The 16,537-nt window shown below is 34.9% G+C and overlaps 1 protein-coding gene across 1 annotated transcript; it reads right to left on the minus strand.

Moving 5' to 3' along the window:
• Window positions 1-527: 527 nt before the first annotated feature.
• Window positions 528-12,558, minus strand: LOC145678726 (uncharacterized). Its single transcript, XM_081749164.1, has 5 exons — window positions 8,854-12,558; window positions 7,172-7,369; window positions 6,475-6,642; window positions 5,051-5,229; window positions 528-2,759 (listed from the first exon to the last, which is right to left on the minus strand). Exons 2-5 carry the CDS (start codon window positions 7,176-7,178, stop codon window positions 2,649-2,651), a joined length of 465 nt encoding a protein of 154 aa, XP_081605290.1. The 5' UTR covers window positions 7,179-7,369; window positions 8,854-12,558; the 3' UTR covers window positions 528-2,648.
• Between the last annotated feature and the right edge of the window lie 3,979 nt (window positions 12,559-16,537).

Here is a 16,537-nt window from a genome sequence, read left to right on the forward strand (position 1 = left end):
AATTCTTAAACATGCCAATGGAAAGTTAGTACATATGTAAATATTACGTATAGGTTGGATAGAAATACACATCCCATAATACGAACAATTATTTTTACTTTGTTTTCTCTAGTTCTATATTCTGTTGGAGATGTGTATGTTTACACAATACCTTACATGTAACGTTTACATATGTGCTAGCCTTCCATTTGGATATTTCAGAGCTTTTTGATGCGTGACCATTTTCGTAAGGAAGGAAAAAAAAAGTTGCCATGACTTTTGCGGTAACCCACATATAAAGTTGGAAGTTATTGCTTCTAGTTATTAAGAACTTCTTCAAAAATAAGATTTACATATACACTTTGAAGCAACATACGAAATATGTACACGAATACATGTAAATTTAAAATTCTATATATATGTACACAAAGTTTCCAATCAATTTTTTGAGGAAAATAGAACTATTTAATATATAAAGAATTTACACACATTTTTCTACAAAATCATTTTACTGTAAATAATAATAGTGAAAAAACAGCAACTGAGTCATACAGGCTTCAAAATGAAACAATGATATTAACATCTGTTAAAGTACTGAAAGTAAGATTTTTAGATCAAGTGCAAAACTTCAAGAAAAAACGTAAAGAACTTAAATAAAACTTATGCTGTAATTTTACTCCCAGTAAACAACATTGAAGATTTTTCAAATAAATTAGAAACTAGTTGCTGAAAAACTTCGCATATGTATTTAAAATGTTAATGCAAGAAAAAAGTTTATCTACGACTTTGGTCGGATATACATATTTACGTAACTGAGGCCAATTTAAGATAATCAGTAGAAATGTTCGCAGGAGTGGCTACAATGAATAAAACAACCGAGAAACATCGCACACGTGTTCAGAACCTCACTATAAGTAAAGAGTTTATTTGCGACTTCGGTTGGAAAAGCCTAATTACAGAAATAAGGCCAATTTAAGGTAAGTAGAACATACTTACTTTTCCGTAATCAAACGTTTCGGATCAAATTAAAACAACCCTCTCGTATCGAGGTACTCAACCGTATGAAAAGTTCCTCGATTGTTTTATTCAATGTAGTATCCTACGATCAATTTAAATAATTACATTAATATATTGATAAATCGAGAAAACAACCAATTTTGTCACACCAGACCTTTTGTAGGCACGAAATCAAAGATATACAAAGACTGAAAAACATATAACTGAACCGGAATTCCAACCCGGAACCTCCCGCTTACCATGCAGATGCGCTACCACTGTGCCATTCAGTCCGCTCCCAGAACAGCCATACATTCTTCCACCTTGTGGAACAGCATCGTTATAAAGAGTGAAAGAATGTATTGTTGTTACTGAGAGCGGACTGGGTAGCACATCTGCATAGTTAGACGAAGATCCCGGGTTCGAGTTACGGCTCAGACGCATTTTTTCACTCATGTAAGTCTTTAATTATCTTAAATTGGTTCCATCTGCATAATTAGGCGCTTCCGACCAAAGTTGCAAATAAACTTTGTTTTCTTATACTGAGGTCCTAAACACATATTCGAGGCTTGTCGGTTTATTCCTAGAATAGCATGCATGTACATGAATACATGTACATTTTCATGAAGTTCTAATACATGTACACACATATATGAACAAAGTTATAAATCAACTTTCGGAGAAAAGTAGAACGAATTTAGGATATAAAGCATGTACATACAATACTTTTCTACAGAAGAATTTTATTATAACTGAGTATAGCAACTGAGTCATACAGACTTCAAAATTAAACAAAAATATTAAATTCAAAATTAAACAATGATACTAACATTTATCAACTGCTGACTGAAAATAAAATAGCATTTTAGGCCAAATATAAATCTTTTGAATATTACATAACGAAACTAACTGTTTACTGAAGATAAAGTAACATTTTTAGGCCAAATATAAATCTATTCAAAATTAAAAATGATATTAACATGTATCAACTGGTTAGTGAAAATAAAATAACATTTTAGGCCAAATATAAATCTTTATAACAAAAAAGGTAAAAAACTGTGAGAAAAGTTATAATTTTACTCCCAGCAAACAGCATTGAAGATCTTTCAAATAAATTATAAACTATTCTTAACTGAGCTAGACAACGTGCTCAAGGGTGTGGACATATGTTTTAAAACTTTTTTGTGTTTAACGCAGAATACCCTAAGGAAGGGGAACATCTTTGGCTTCTTCTGCAAAAATCGGTATATGACATAAGTACTTCTCACGATAAACAGACGATACACTATTGTTGGATATGATTGTTTTTTTTTTTTTTAACTGATGTGAAATATCTGTAAACAATAGTGGTCGAAACAGATACAACTACTGATATTTTATGCTTGCTTGAATCACGTTTCTCTAAACAAATGTTATTTCAGTACCATGTGTTATACGTAATTGAATGAATTATATGTAAGTGTTTGTAACAATGCTTGTTTGTTCAATTTGCAAATCAAATTTTATGCTAGTAGCAACACTTATCCTTCATTTAAAGCTCAAACACAGAATATCCTCCAATGGTGTCTTTAGATGTATTGATGAAGGTTGTTTTCGCGAATTTCAAGGGGCCAAATCACTTAGCGTTCATTTTCGGAGGGAACACAAAAATCTATATTGCAGACGAAAGTTATTTACCGTAGCTGTATGTAAAGCAGCTCCTTATTCCGTAATTGCCAACAACGAACACTCAACGAATGTTGCAGGTATCTCGTTTCCATGAAAGGTTTGACATCACCCATTACCTGTTGGAATCAGAGAGAGGTTAACTGATCATGTTACATACTTAAATAATTTTTCTTACATGTAAGAACAAAGACACTTCTGCTTCCTCAATAGTCTGAAAGCATTATTTATTGTACATTTAGAATGACATGCATTTTGTGCCTATAAATATATGTTATTTTGAAGCTAAAAAATTGGTAAGTAATACTAATACTGCAAATGTTTTAAAAGCTATTAAATGCTTTAAAAGCTGCAAAGGTTTTCAAATGCTATTTATATCTGACTGCAAAAACGATACGTTCAAACAAGGACAGAAGCTACTAAATTACGACGTTTCTTTCTTAGTTTTTCCAATTTTTTACTGACAGAATCCCATTTCACGAACAAGGATGTATGATCAGGATATAAGTCTTTGTTCGCTTGATCAATCTGGAAATGGAATTCCATTGTATTAAAACATTTACATTGATAACATTATATCATTAATTGTTACATAAACTCAGTGATGACTTCCACGAACATGTGTTCCTTACCATTTGTTATTTTACCTTTCAGTCAGTATTTTATCTATTTGTTATAAGAATCACAACTTCCTTTAAGTGCATAAATGAAATTTCTTAACTGTAACAATTTCAATACAAACTACCGGTTACAGCGTGTACTTTTACGGACTTGGACTTGGGTTCAAATTCAACCTGCTTTCCCCTGGTGTTGTCCAACATCTTGAGGAAATTGACTTACTGCTAGCTTAAATAAGTAGACCACAAAAGCCACACACGTAGTGCAAGAAGATGTTACATTGACGATAACTGCCAGTTAGACCCATATTGAGGTTGTGGCATCACGGGCTTTCGTCGTGTTATGATGGTTTTTGGTTATATTGCTTAATATAAACAAAGGTCTATTTACTCGGATAGATTAGGCAAGGGTGGGGAAAGTATTGATCTGGACTTAATATTACAGGTACCATCCCGGCATTTGCTGGAATGACTGAGGAAAAATCTAGGGAAATTTCACTCACGATGACCGGATTTGAGTCCGGAACCTTCCGAACGTAAAGCCAAGGTTCTACATGCTGAAATAAGGCCACTAGGGTTTCATATTAATTTGTCAAAGGGCAAAGTGAAGAAAATTCTACAATAATGTTAGCGTTTATCAGACAATAAAACCACTATTTGCCATCTACTGAGTAAAAGAAAAAGGCTTATTGAATCGAAAAGTACTTTATGCATTAAAAAAATCACCGTCAAAGTTTCTATTGCTGTACGTATATGCTTGGTCGGTATGCAATCACAAGAAAGATTGTTTATCAGTTATGTAAGCATTGTCCTTCTGAGATCTCGCTTTCATAAACAAGTGACATCGTGTTGCAAGAACTCAGTTCTCAATTTTTATCTTACTGAATATGACTACCTTTTTTCCATTGCAAGGTAAACTCAATGCACGTGTTCGTAATGCATGGCCACGTAATCATAGGCGTCTTAAAAATGGAAATAATAATTTTAGGTTTAGAGTATTTGTTTTCAGACTTGCAATTGAGCATTTCATCTAGTTGTTCAAAGCAAGATCGAGTTGCTAATAAACTGAACTTAATACTTTCTCACTTTGTGTTCCATGCGTGGGGATGAATATGTTACAAAGAACCAGCAAGAAAAATTATTTCCAGCTAAAAAGACATGTTTTAGTTCTTTAAACATGCAATCTGAATACAATGCAAAATATTCACTTTTTGAAAAGGAAACTGCAAAAACTTTTAAGATTTATTGATTGTCTCTATCCTCTTTCATCATTGGAGCTACACAGAAGGGAATCTATAATTTGTAGTTGAATCTGAATTACTTTTATACAATTATACACCTACCGGGCATCGAACCGATAACCACCAACCCACAGGCAGTTCAGACCTGCTTCAAGATGTCTCAACATTCATGAACAGATATTACATAAGAGGACAAGGAAGTAATTCATTTGTCCATCACTTATATATATTTTTATTATGGTTTTATGACAACTAAGGTCTATTAGCTCAAACATACAAATACCGAAACTAGTATATGTCATTTCAATATTTAGTATGACTTTATCCTGAAGGTTTTTACTATTTTCTGTACAAACGCGACACAATTTTAAAGGAAACTTCTGTTCTAAAATGTACGTTATGAAAAAATCAACTTCTGGACGTAAGCAAAAGATTTTATATGAATGTTCTCAGCCCCAAAGAATAATGCAATGCTTGTAAATTATGGCCTATTCAGTAACAACACAGTCCTTAGTAGTAAAAGAGAATGCAGGTTAATTAAATGAAACTTACCAATGTATAGCCCAAAGGCTGCTTCAATGCTAGCCAAGTTGAAATTATTTCATGAACAGTTTTGCCCTCTTGCTTGCATCGAACTTTCAACGTTTTCTTCCAGTGATCAAGTACTTCCTGCCAGGGCTCGACACTATGCTTTAACCACGCTAAGCTGTCTTCAATATCTATGTCACATTCTGAAAGAGAAGAATAAACTTACCAAACAGATCTGTATTACATTAAAAACTTAGTAATAAATTCCTATATTTTTCAAATATCAGTTAAAATGATTCTATATTTTCATAAGTCCTTTGTACAAGTATTTATATCCATATGTAATATGTAATAAAGAAAAGAAAGAAAGAAATATATTTACAAAAAAAAAAAAAAAAAAAAAACTGTTCTGGAACTGTTCCTGTTAAGCTGAACTTGAAAATTGCCTTCAAATGCTAATCTATATTTCCGGCACAAATATCGAATGCCTTTCATCAGAATGGTTTAATTCTTCAAATATGTAGAACTTATGTAAATTACATGTAGTACTTCAATGGTATAACGTAATAGTGGTACTATATAAGTATAATGACTATCTACGAAGAAGAAAGTCGCAAAATATTTAGTAATAAATGCTACTTATCATTTCTTATGAACAGAGTAACTCTTGTAATGAAGGATTTAAGATTAGGCATACAAAATTTGGACTTGCTCAGTCTTGTAAATAGAAACACACAGAATCTAAGTATTGATTAATATAGTGCATTATTTAATCCTTAATAGATTAGTTGGTTGCTTAACTAAAGAGTAGGTGAAAAATTTCTCGACTGTAGTTTTATGTTGTAAACAGTAACAATATCTACACAGTCCCATTATTACCTTATACTATTGAAATACTCAGCTTGAACTGAGCTTGAACGCATATACACTTTAAGTTTTGAGCCATCCTGATGAAAGGCACTCGACATTTTTGCCAGAAATACATATGAACATTGAAGAAGCACGTTTGAATCTTACAGGAATACTTTCATATTAGTATCGACTTATATTAATGTGTGTTCCATACGTTCAATTAGCAGAGAAAAAAGAATTAAACGAAACTAAGCCATTTTTTAAAACATGGTTCTTGCAAACCCTGGCACAAAATAGGTAAATCATTGGCACTTTTTAAAGTATGATCGGGGCCTCGGTGGTTCAGTGGTAGAGCGTTCACCTCTGACGTATGAGATACCTTGTTTGATCCCAAATCGCGCTAAGTGACACCGTCTGCGTGGATTTTTCGGGGTTCTCCCATTCCTTCCCACTTTATTCATTTCTTATCATCATCATCATCTCCTTTAGTCTACCTGGAATAACTATGGGATATAAAACTCAAAGATTTACTTTCATTTTTAAACGTATGATCAGAGATGAATAAACCACTTACTAGATTACATTTTAAACATTACCATCTAGCGTAGAAGTTCCAGTGTCATGCTTTTTTGTTGAAGGACCTGACTTTGCAACAATGCCAAACTTTCTTAACGACTTGCGTGTATTTCTATATTTGTCAACGAGTTTTCCTTTGAAATCTTCCGATTTGGACCTTGTGACTTCGGTGGAATATAATACACTTCCTAAAAAAGACATTGTTACTGTAAGATTTAGAATTATAAACTTACTAAATTAAATTATGTATAAAAACATTTCAGACAATTGCAGAATAATTTATCATATTTATACTCTTCTATGTGATGTTCCACTTTTAGTATAGCATACGTTTTCTACAAACAAACCCTCCAGTCTGCATGGGGTATTCTCGCATATATATATATATATATATATATATATATATATATATATATATATATATATATATATATTTGGGGGGGGGGAATAGATAAACTATTCTTGTCTCATTGTCACATAGACTGGTAACATTACAAAGCACATCTTAAGATTTTCAGCATAAAATTTACCCTATAAAGTCAGCTTATTTGCTTCCCCACCTTATTTGCTTCAATAGTTCGCCAAGTTCTCGTCGAACTCATTCTCCAACATTAAAAGGTCGATGTTATGCTATTCAAATGTCCAGCAGTAACATAGATTGAAAGTTATGTGAATAAAGTTTCTATATAATAACCGAAACGTTAGTTATATGCATACCTGACATTCCGTTGGAAACAGCTCCGTTATCTGTAATGCCAAATGTTGAAATATTTCATTGCAAAGAGTTGCATTCGTTTCCATAAAATGATCAATTAACATTGTAACTAACTGCTTCCTAGTAAAGCAGACAATTTGTTGTTTTGAAGTTATTCATTGCAAACTTTCCTGCCTGTTAAGCTCTGTTTTAGAAAGATTCTGAAGAAAAAACAAACAGCATTATATGTACGATTACGTCATTCAAGATCACTTAATCGAATTCACTGAAATAGAATTTCAATTTTGCATTTCTGTATAAATTAATAGCTGATTAACTTCTGTTGAAGGATAACCATGTTTAATAATACATAACTATATAAATAAATGAATAATAATTACGCCTAGAAATCAAACTGAGAATTTCTGCTTTTCACGTATTCTTTACACAAGTTATTCGTGATTGATATTCAAAGAAACACCATTTTGCTTAAAATATACAATGTCATTTATTACATTGAAGTCTGTTTGTTGTATAAACTAAGGAAATTAACTTACGAGGAGCTCACAGCAGCATTGGTGTTTTCACTTCAAACATAATAAGCTCTGTGCAGCTCTAAAATTGCACTATTCTTATAGAACACACTTTTGAAATAACACCATTACTATATACGCGAATCTTTGGGTTTATTGTTTGACAAATACTAAAGTGTATCGACCTGGCGTGACAAGAAATGAAAGTTGGTATTTTAGTATGATCTATTTTTACTAACTCCAAGGAAACATAAATTTTATAGATAAACGCATTAAAAAAAAGAAAGAAAATAGAGAAGATTTTTTCATTCAAATCTTTTCGTCAAAAGTACTCAAATGTTTCCCGACCATATATCAACAGTTGATTTAGCTTCATAGGCTAAAGGAGACGGAATAAATACAAACGAATTATGAATAGGAACTTAAACTGGGAGCAGAGATGCTGTTTACCTAGATCAAATTTTATATGAGATCGAATCCGGGTATTTTCACTTGTAGTTAATAAATACTGGGGTAGTACCTTTAAGGTTTGCACCTTTCCCTCCTGTTCCTTTACAATTTTAAAGATCCTGCATATCGTGACATCATTTCGCTTAAATTGAAGTAACCGAAAATATAACTGAATACTAATCTCCTCGCCCCCCCAGCTACTCTAGTGGATAACGCGTGTATCCTTGATGTATGTGGTCCTAGATTCAATTCCCGGTGAGAGCACAAAAAAATTGCGATCGTTCACTTTCATTAATCATTTGTTTACTTTAGTCTAAACGGAATAATCGTGGGACGTTCCAAAAACTCTTTCAATGTATCTGATGCTTTCCTGGTATCGTGATGCAAATAAATTTTCTCGGGATATCAGCAAGGTGATGTGTTCCTTGTGCAAAGTCTCGAGAACAAACATTGTTCTCATGATACTGACGCTGGTGATGAGAACAACGTCTGTTCTCGAAACTTTGGACAACGAGCACTTCATGTGACTGATATCCCGAGAAAAGTTACTTGCACTAACAAAGATGGAATAAATATAACGCAGGCTGTCACCAGATTAAAAGGTGAACGCCAACATCTTTTACATTTCGACTGGTAATGAATCATATTTGCACAGTTCATATTTGCAGCATAAGTATCACTGTATCAATTGATATTCAAGTGACTAAAGGCAGAACACTTACAAAATCTGTCAGCTTGAAGAGCTTCGGACTCCGAGACTCTGTAGAGAAATTTGTTTCTCGTTTCAGCATCGTATCAGTTCCTCTTTTAGTAGGTGCTGGCATGGAACAACTGCTTTCTGTAGTTTCAGATCGAACTGACACTGAGTCATCTGGCGTTGACACTGATGGTGAAGCAAATGAGAAAGAACCGTCATCTAGCACATCATAAATTTCAACTGTCTGTTTCTACAAATTCCTTAAATTTTGCTCATAATTTTGCACATGTCACTATTTTGGGAATTAACTGAGTAATTAGTTCATCAGTTAATGAATTAAATGCTGCTTCGTCTATTTCCTGTTCTGAAATATAGATTGAAAGGATATAATTAACAAGATATTTACTGAATATCAAAAAAGAATTATACAATGGTGAAAGCATTTAAGTTTTATTACACTACCAAGCGAAATTTGGTATGTTACGCGATCATGTGCCACACAAAGAGTATAGGAAGTTGCTCACCTCCTTTTTTTTTTGCTTTACAGAAATGGGTGTATTTAGGCTAAGCTAAAGAGAAAAATGTTCATGGTAACTTCATACTTCAGCTTCATACTGTCAAAGTTACAAGGGTATAGAAGCAACAACAAGAATTTAAGAGCATTTTTAACTCATGCAAATAATTTTGTAATTTGGTGCAAAACATAACCAGTGGGTACCTATGGATAACAATAAGTCTAATGCTAACCGATTGTTTTCAAAGGCTAATGTACTTCTAGCAAACAATGAAAGGTTCTATGCAGAAATCATAGCCTGTCTCCTCTCTCTCTCTCCTCTTTGCAATTTCTGACATTGGTCGTTTTGCTCCAAACCACAGAATTATCTTTTGGAGATAATACACTATTCTCTGAATGCTTTGAAGAATGTAATATTTTCCGAATACCTAATAGAAGTTACCTAATAACAAGTATACATTCGAATATATATAGGGAGGGGGTAGTGGTTCATGTTACGGAAGAACAATTTTGTTAAATTTACAGAATATGGTATAGTGTACACAAGCTGAATTTTACGTTTACAAGTGGAGCGTTACTAGTGTCAAAGCATGACAAGTGCTATTGAAACTCGTATCACTGCAATATCCCACTTCTTTACATATCTTTACTTACGCGTATACCCACCATCACTGACGTGCCGGCTCCCTGCTCTGCCGCTTCGGCCCACCATCTTTGCTTTTCCCTGACTGTTAGATAGCATTCGCGCTTTTTAGTGTCCACCTAGCACAGGTTATGTTTATGCACTGTATATTTATGACAATCAGAAAGTTTTATTTATACGCAAATCGTAAAAGAACTGTGATTTTTTCACAAATACTTCTGGTGGGGCCATCGATATTTACCTGTAATAAGTGAGATATTTTTATGTCGCCCAGAGTAAGTCTTTTAGGGGTCAGTAAGAAGTAAATTAGTGAAAATTATATTTTTTTTCAACAATTATTTCGAGTGGTGTACCGAAAGTAAAAATGCAAGCTTTTATCAGCGTATTTCACGAGAAATATCGATTTCAAAGGTAAGGATTCTATATTTGGGTTCCATGAAATATTCTTTCAAAATTATACCTTATATTTCGGATGACATTTAGTATCTCTCCCAAATCCATCGACGGCTCAGGACCCAATACTGTGACTTAGAGTAAGCTGTTGTTAACTACCTCGTTTATGCGAATACCCACCGTCGCTGACGCGTTTGCTCCCTACGGACGCACATCGTTTCTAACTGTCGGGGCCCCTCTGCTACGCTTCTGTCTGACTCTATTCGATAGCATAAATGGTTTTCAGTGTCCATATAGCACAAGTTGGTTAGTGTTTTATGCGTAGATTTTATGCTATACGTTCGCACTGTACTTATACTCATGACTACTTTACATTTACAAATAACGAATGGTAACCCCTACCAAGTAAGTCAGAGTCAATACCAAGTGATTTGGAGGAGAAACTAAATAATACCCCATATTTCTTCCGTAAATTTTAGATTTTTGTTCATCTGTAAACTATGAATGCACCAATTTATTTGGCAAACTACTAGCGTTAGTGTCACTTTATTTACCCCTTTCCGGAAGTATCTAATGGTAATAGAAATTACCCCAACTCTTGCCCCTGCAATTTTATACCCTGCTCTAGTGTCGTCAATGCCCCCTTTATCTATTTGTAAGGGCCTAGGTTTAACTTAATAATGCCCGCTCCGGGTGGTATGCTCACTTTGAAACCAGAAATTACTCTCTGTTAATTCTATGAAAATGGATCAAAAATTCCCTAACCTTAAGCGAACCCGTTCCTACAACTACCTTACTCTACTATACCCTACCCTACTCTAATCTACTACACCTTTGAAAGCGGTTCTACATATCGATGCGCAGTTGGGGCATGCATTGTAAAGTTTACCCAAGGCGTATTTGTTACGCCAAATTTACAGCCAATAGAATAAGTACATGTGAACTAACAGCAAAAAGTAATTTATACGAAAAAGTACACTTACCTTGAAACAAGTCGATTAGCTGCGGTAAATTCCAGCTTCTTAATAAATTTATAACATGGATCCATTACCTCGTTGAAAAGTAAAAATTACTTCTCACTTCACATCACTGTGACTTCGTTCAGAAAGTGGTATAGTGCACACTAAACTCATTTACACACAGTTCTTTACTTCCAAGTGGTGTACCTTATGATTGTTCTTCTACGTGTATTTTTATTTTTGCGATCCGCACTTTCGTAATCGAAATGTTTATCCAGAATGCAAATAAACACATGTGACCTTGTAAATAGACATTTTGGTCCGGAAAACCAAATAATTACCAAATCAGTTAAAATTTGGTTCGCATAACCAAATGTTCTGACCAAAAAATATTGGGCCTTATGGAGAGTCGTTTTGACGAATGATTAAATTCATACTAAAGGTGTGACTACTGCAGGAAACATATGTTAGTCGAACCCTTTAGTATGGGACTAATCACGCGTCAGAACGACTCTGCACAACGCCCATAGTGTTCATGACCAAACACGTTTGGTCAAAATGACCAAATTTTGGTTAAATTCACCAAAAAAGTGACTAAATGCTCTGACCAAACAAATTTGGTATTCCTGACCAAGCCCTTTTTTCAGTGCAAATATAGAAAATGCTCCATTTTTTTCGATTTTCAAATTGGTCCGGTGATACAGTAATAATGCCATATTGTCGATAATACATTAATAATCACTATTAGTAAATAATTATTTTTTAATATTCTGTAAAATATATATTTTACACTGTTTACCTTTGTGAATTATTATTTCTAATTTATATCCCTCAAGAACCGAGAACCAAAGGTCTGTGCATCACAATATTTCGTGCTGAACTCGCACGCGTACCAGACTCGTTAAAGTCTATGACCATATCAACTTTGGCCAATATCGGATGAGTTTAACGCGTTTTAATGAAATTTCTCTGATTTAACTAAGTTCAAGTTCAAATTTTCTGGGCAGTATTTTGAGAAAAAAATACTGCTACCAGCTAGTCAGAGCATCAGTGCAGCTGTGTACTGTCAGCTGTTGAGCCGTGTTCAAGTAAAACTCAAGACTCTGGAGCCAGCACTTCTGAATCGCAAAGAGGTCTTCCTGTTACAGGACAACGCTAATCCCCACGTGGCTAGGATAACCCGGGACACCATTCTACACTTTGGTTGGGAAACACTATCATCCGCCATACTCCCCGGACATTGCACTGTCCGATTATCACCTGTTCCATTCTTTGGACAATCAGCTTAGAGGACGCCAGTTAAAATCCCTAGTAAAGGGGCAAAATGCACTTGATACCTTCTTCGCTTCACGGCCCGCGAAGAAGAAGTTCTACGGCGATGGAATACATGGCCCCCCAAAACATTGGCAGAATGTCATCGATGCTTATGGAGACTATTTTTGATCTTCCAGGTATGTCTTAGGCTAAATATCGATGTTTGAAGGTGTTGGGTGAAAAAGCGACAGATCTTCCTTGGTTACCTTTATAGTTACTAAGCTCGTCAAGATCTACCATCTTGCCAAGTTTGGTAAAAATAGTATGAGTTCCATCTTTCGCTCTTTATTGAAATTTCTTGATTTCACTGATTCCAAACCTAACATTGATAGCTAATAACTCAGGAACAGAAAGTCTGTACACCATAATATTTTATACTGAGCTTCCATGCGTAGCAAGCTTGACAATATTTACGATCCTACCAACTTTCGTCAAGATCGTTTCAGTTTAATCAAATGCATCTTAGTGAAATTTCTTGATATCACTAACTTAAAACACAAATTTGATTAGCAATAACTCTCGAACCAAACTCCCAAACACCATAATATTTAAGCTATGTACTAAATACATCGCAGTTCATAACCATACTAAATTTGGTCGTGATTGGATGAGTTTCGTCAATAATAGGCACTATAAACTATCCTTTCATTATATCCGAATCCACGGGGAAACAGTAGCTGTGTTAGAACGCTTACCTCTTGTGCATTTGATCCCAGATCAAATAAATTCATGGCAGATAACTTCATGTCCGTGTACTTTCCCAGGGTACTCTCATTTCCTCCCACATTATCATTCCACGAATTCCGAAAACTTTTCGAGAAACGAAAAATCATCGAAAAACGGAAAACGAATTTTTTTCGAAAAACGAAAAAAATCCGATAAACGAAAAAAGAATTTTTTTCGAAAAACAAAAAAACGAAAAATGAAATTTCCGAAAATTGGAAAACAGATTTAAAAAAGGCCATCCCTAATGAATACCACCGCCACAAGTCGTGTTTCTTATGATAGTGGCGTATTTTCGCCCGGAGAGATTACGGAAATAATAAATAATGTAGACTCCGATGCTTTTGAAACGGACGATGAATGTAGTTTGTAGGAAGATTCTAGCATCAATTTATGTGACACACATATCTCTTTTCATATAGCCTCAGTACTGAACGGGACGTTAAACTCAAATTCAAACCTCATCACACACCTCTTTCTATTTAAAAATATTGTGTGGTATACAATATGCGGAATTCAAGATGGCTGCCATGATGTACACTAAATCATTTAACGCAGTTTATACGCCAATGCCAAATTGTAACATTTGCATTGCATTATCCGTCAAATGCGTCTCTTTGTTACAGCCCTGTCATAATACTTTCTCTATCTGATACATATATAAACATAGCACACCCTGTCTCAAATAGATGATGTATCAAAAATAAATTCACATTTTCATTTGTGGGAATATTCAAGCCTAAGTTGAAGTGTAAAACCATAACCTTTTACATATAAGACAAGATTGTGTGATATGCAATATGGCGGAATTCAAGATGCCTTCCATGGTGACCACACTCCAAATCAAAGCAGTTGACATGTCGTTGTTATTGTTCTGTCCCAATACTTTTCACTAACCCTGTATACAGATTCACATATGTCTTCTCACAGCAAAATTAAACTAATGTTTTCCACAGAATATTTTTCATACTAATGCGTATTTCTATAATTTGATCCAGGGGTAGAAATGGAATTTTAGAAGTAAGAGAAAAGTCAGCAATAGATAAAGTTTGATTGGGCTATGTCACAAGAATACAAACTCAGGAAGATGGTAGTTAGGGATGGACTAACCAGAGCCGTTAGGTCGCAATCGCGGCCTAGGCCCTCTCAGAAAAAATAATAATGAAATAATAAAGAAAGAAAGAGAGAAAAACTAAAACAGAAGACAGCTAAATAATTCGGTAGATCACTGATATTATGCTGCCAACAAACACTACTCTTTCATCATTCCATTAATCAGTAAGTTATATTTTTCAATGGGGTCCTTTTGTTACTAGATTTGTGGCTATGTCCATTTTTCACTATGGTATTTTTTTTATCAGAAACTGTGATTTAGTTTGTACCTGGGTCCTTGAGCCCTTCTTGCAAGATATTGGACAGTTGGAGCCTTCTTTCATTTCATTGAGCAGTTGGGGCCCTGGGCCCTTTATTCATTGTATTGGGCAGTTGGGGCCCTTCTTTCATTTCATTGAGCAGTTGCGATTCTAGGCACTCTTTTCATTATGTTGGGCAGTTGGAGCCTTTCATCGTTGAAGACTGGAGCCTGGTTTGTAGCTGGGTCCATATTTATCCACAGGTTGATTGATCCTTTATGGATGTTAATACATCTTGTAGGTCTATATTTGATAATTCAAAAATGGAAATACAGCGCATTTTTAAAAATTTATTTTCTATCAAAGACATTTACAAAATAACAGGAGAAAACAGTGGAAGACGCCAAGAAAGCGGGCGTTTTCAACATAATGGTTGATTCTATCCAAGATCTTTCAGTGCTCAATCAGTTGGCTACAGTAATTCTCTACGTTATAAACGGTCAAGTATTTGAGCGGCTGTTAGAAGTTGTCGTAAACAGCATGGGTGTCTCTGGCGGGGAGACGAAGGGGACGCGTCCCCCCAACATTTTGAAGTACAAAATATTCAGTATTTTATTCTAATTCAATTTATTTACTAACGACAGAACAACATATAAATAATAATAATTATATTTACTTGTCATATAATATTCAGGCTGTGTAACGATTATAACAGAGTTCTTGATATACTTCACGGGGGTCCGTGACGGTAAGCAGAAAGGTAACAAATGGAATTGAAGATAATAAACTTGTTGGGCTAGGTACCATTTAAATAATTTTCTTTGATGTCCTCCCAAATTGTATAAGCCAGAGACCCCTGTCGTAAACAGTGACACTACAAGACAAGTTATTATTAGTTGTTCAGTGTTACAATTTTCAGTAAGCTGTCCTGTTCATTCCATAGTAAAAGTTATTGGCTATTATTTGTTTAGTGTTTCAGCTACTATACAGTGTGTCTCAAAAGACACATGACATACGGTAACTCTTTTATTATCAGTGTTACAACAAAATGTAGGAGGAGAAACCGTCTCCAAATATGATGTTTTCAATCTAAAGTGAAAGAATTTTTCAAATCGGACAAACCGTTTGGGCTGTACGCTCTATATGCGCCTAATGCTACATGAAAATGCAACGTTATCATTTACCTGGACCCACAACATAAATGCATGAAGTTACTGTCTATTAAAAACATTATATTTGTAGACGGTTTCTCCTCTTACATTTTGTTGTAACTCTGTTAATAACAGAGTTATCCATGTCAGAGGACCTCTTAGACACCGCGTGTGGCAAAAATGAAAAATGAAATGAAATCTTTGAGTTTTACGTCCCACGGTTATGCCGGTTAGACTAAAGGAGACGGTGATTATGAGAGATGAGTGAAATGGTGGAATGAATAAAGTGGGAGGAAACGGGAGAACCCCGAGAAAACCCACGAACACGGTGTTTGTCCAACACAAAGTTCACTTGGCGGGGGCTGGGATCGAACCCGGAACCCCAAGCACCAGAGGTGAACGCTCTATCACTGAGCCACCGCGCCCCCCTACCGCGTGTGGCAATACAATAATAATTATAAAATATTCTCTTGAAAGTTTGTTTCTGGAAATCCTGTGCTTGCTGTGACGTCAAATTTCCAATGACCAATGATAAATCATAGCTTGCAAAAACTATCAAGTAACAATGAATTTAGAACTGCATAACGGGATGGCTCATCGCAGATGTTCATTGTACGCAGTTACGCAACTAGGATTTTATTTCGGGAGGGGCCAAGAATA

The sequence above is a fragment of the Thermobia domestica genome, chromosome 2 (genome assembly GCF_964235325.1).
Source record: "Thermobia domestica chromosome 2, izTheDome1.hap1.1, whole genome shotgun sequence".
In the NCBI taxonomy this organism is placed as follows: Eukaryota; Metazoa; Arthropoda; class Insecta; order Zygentoma; family Lepismatidae; genus Thermobia; species Thermobia domestica.

What these genes read in the sequence shown, in the direction of transcription:
- LOC145678726 (XM_081749164.1), bottom strand. An exon ending in TGGAACTTCTACGCTAGATG is followed by an intron (nt 5,230 to 6,474) that starts GTAATGTTTAAA and finishes CTTCTCTTTCAG; the next exon opens with AATGTGACATAGATATTGAA. An exon ending in AGCCTTTGGGCTATACATTG is followed by an intron (nt 2,760 to 5,050) that starts GTAAGTTTCATT and finishes TGATTCCAACAG; the next exon opens with GTAATGGGTGATGTCAAACC.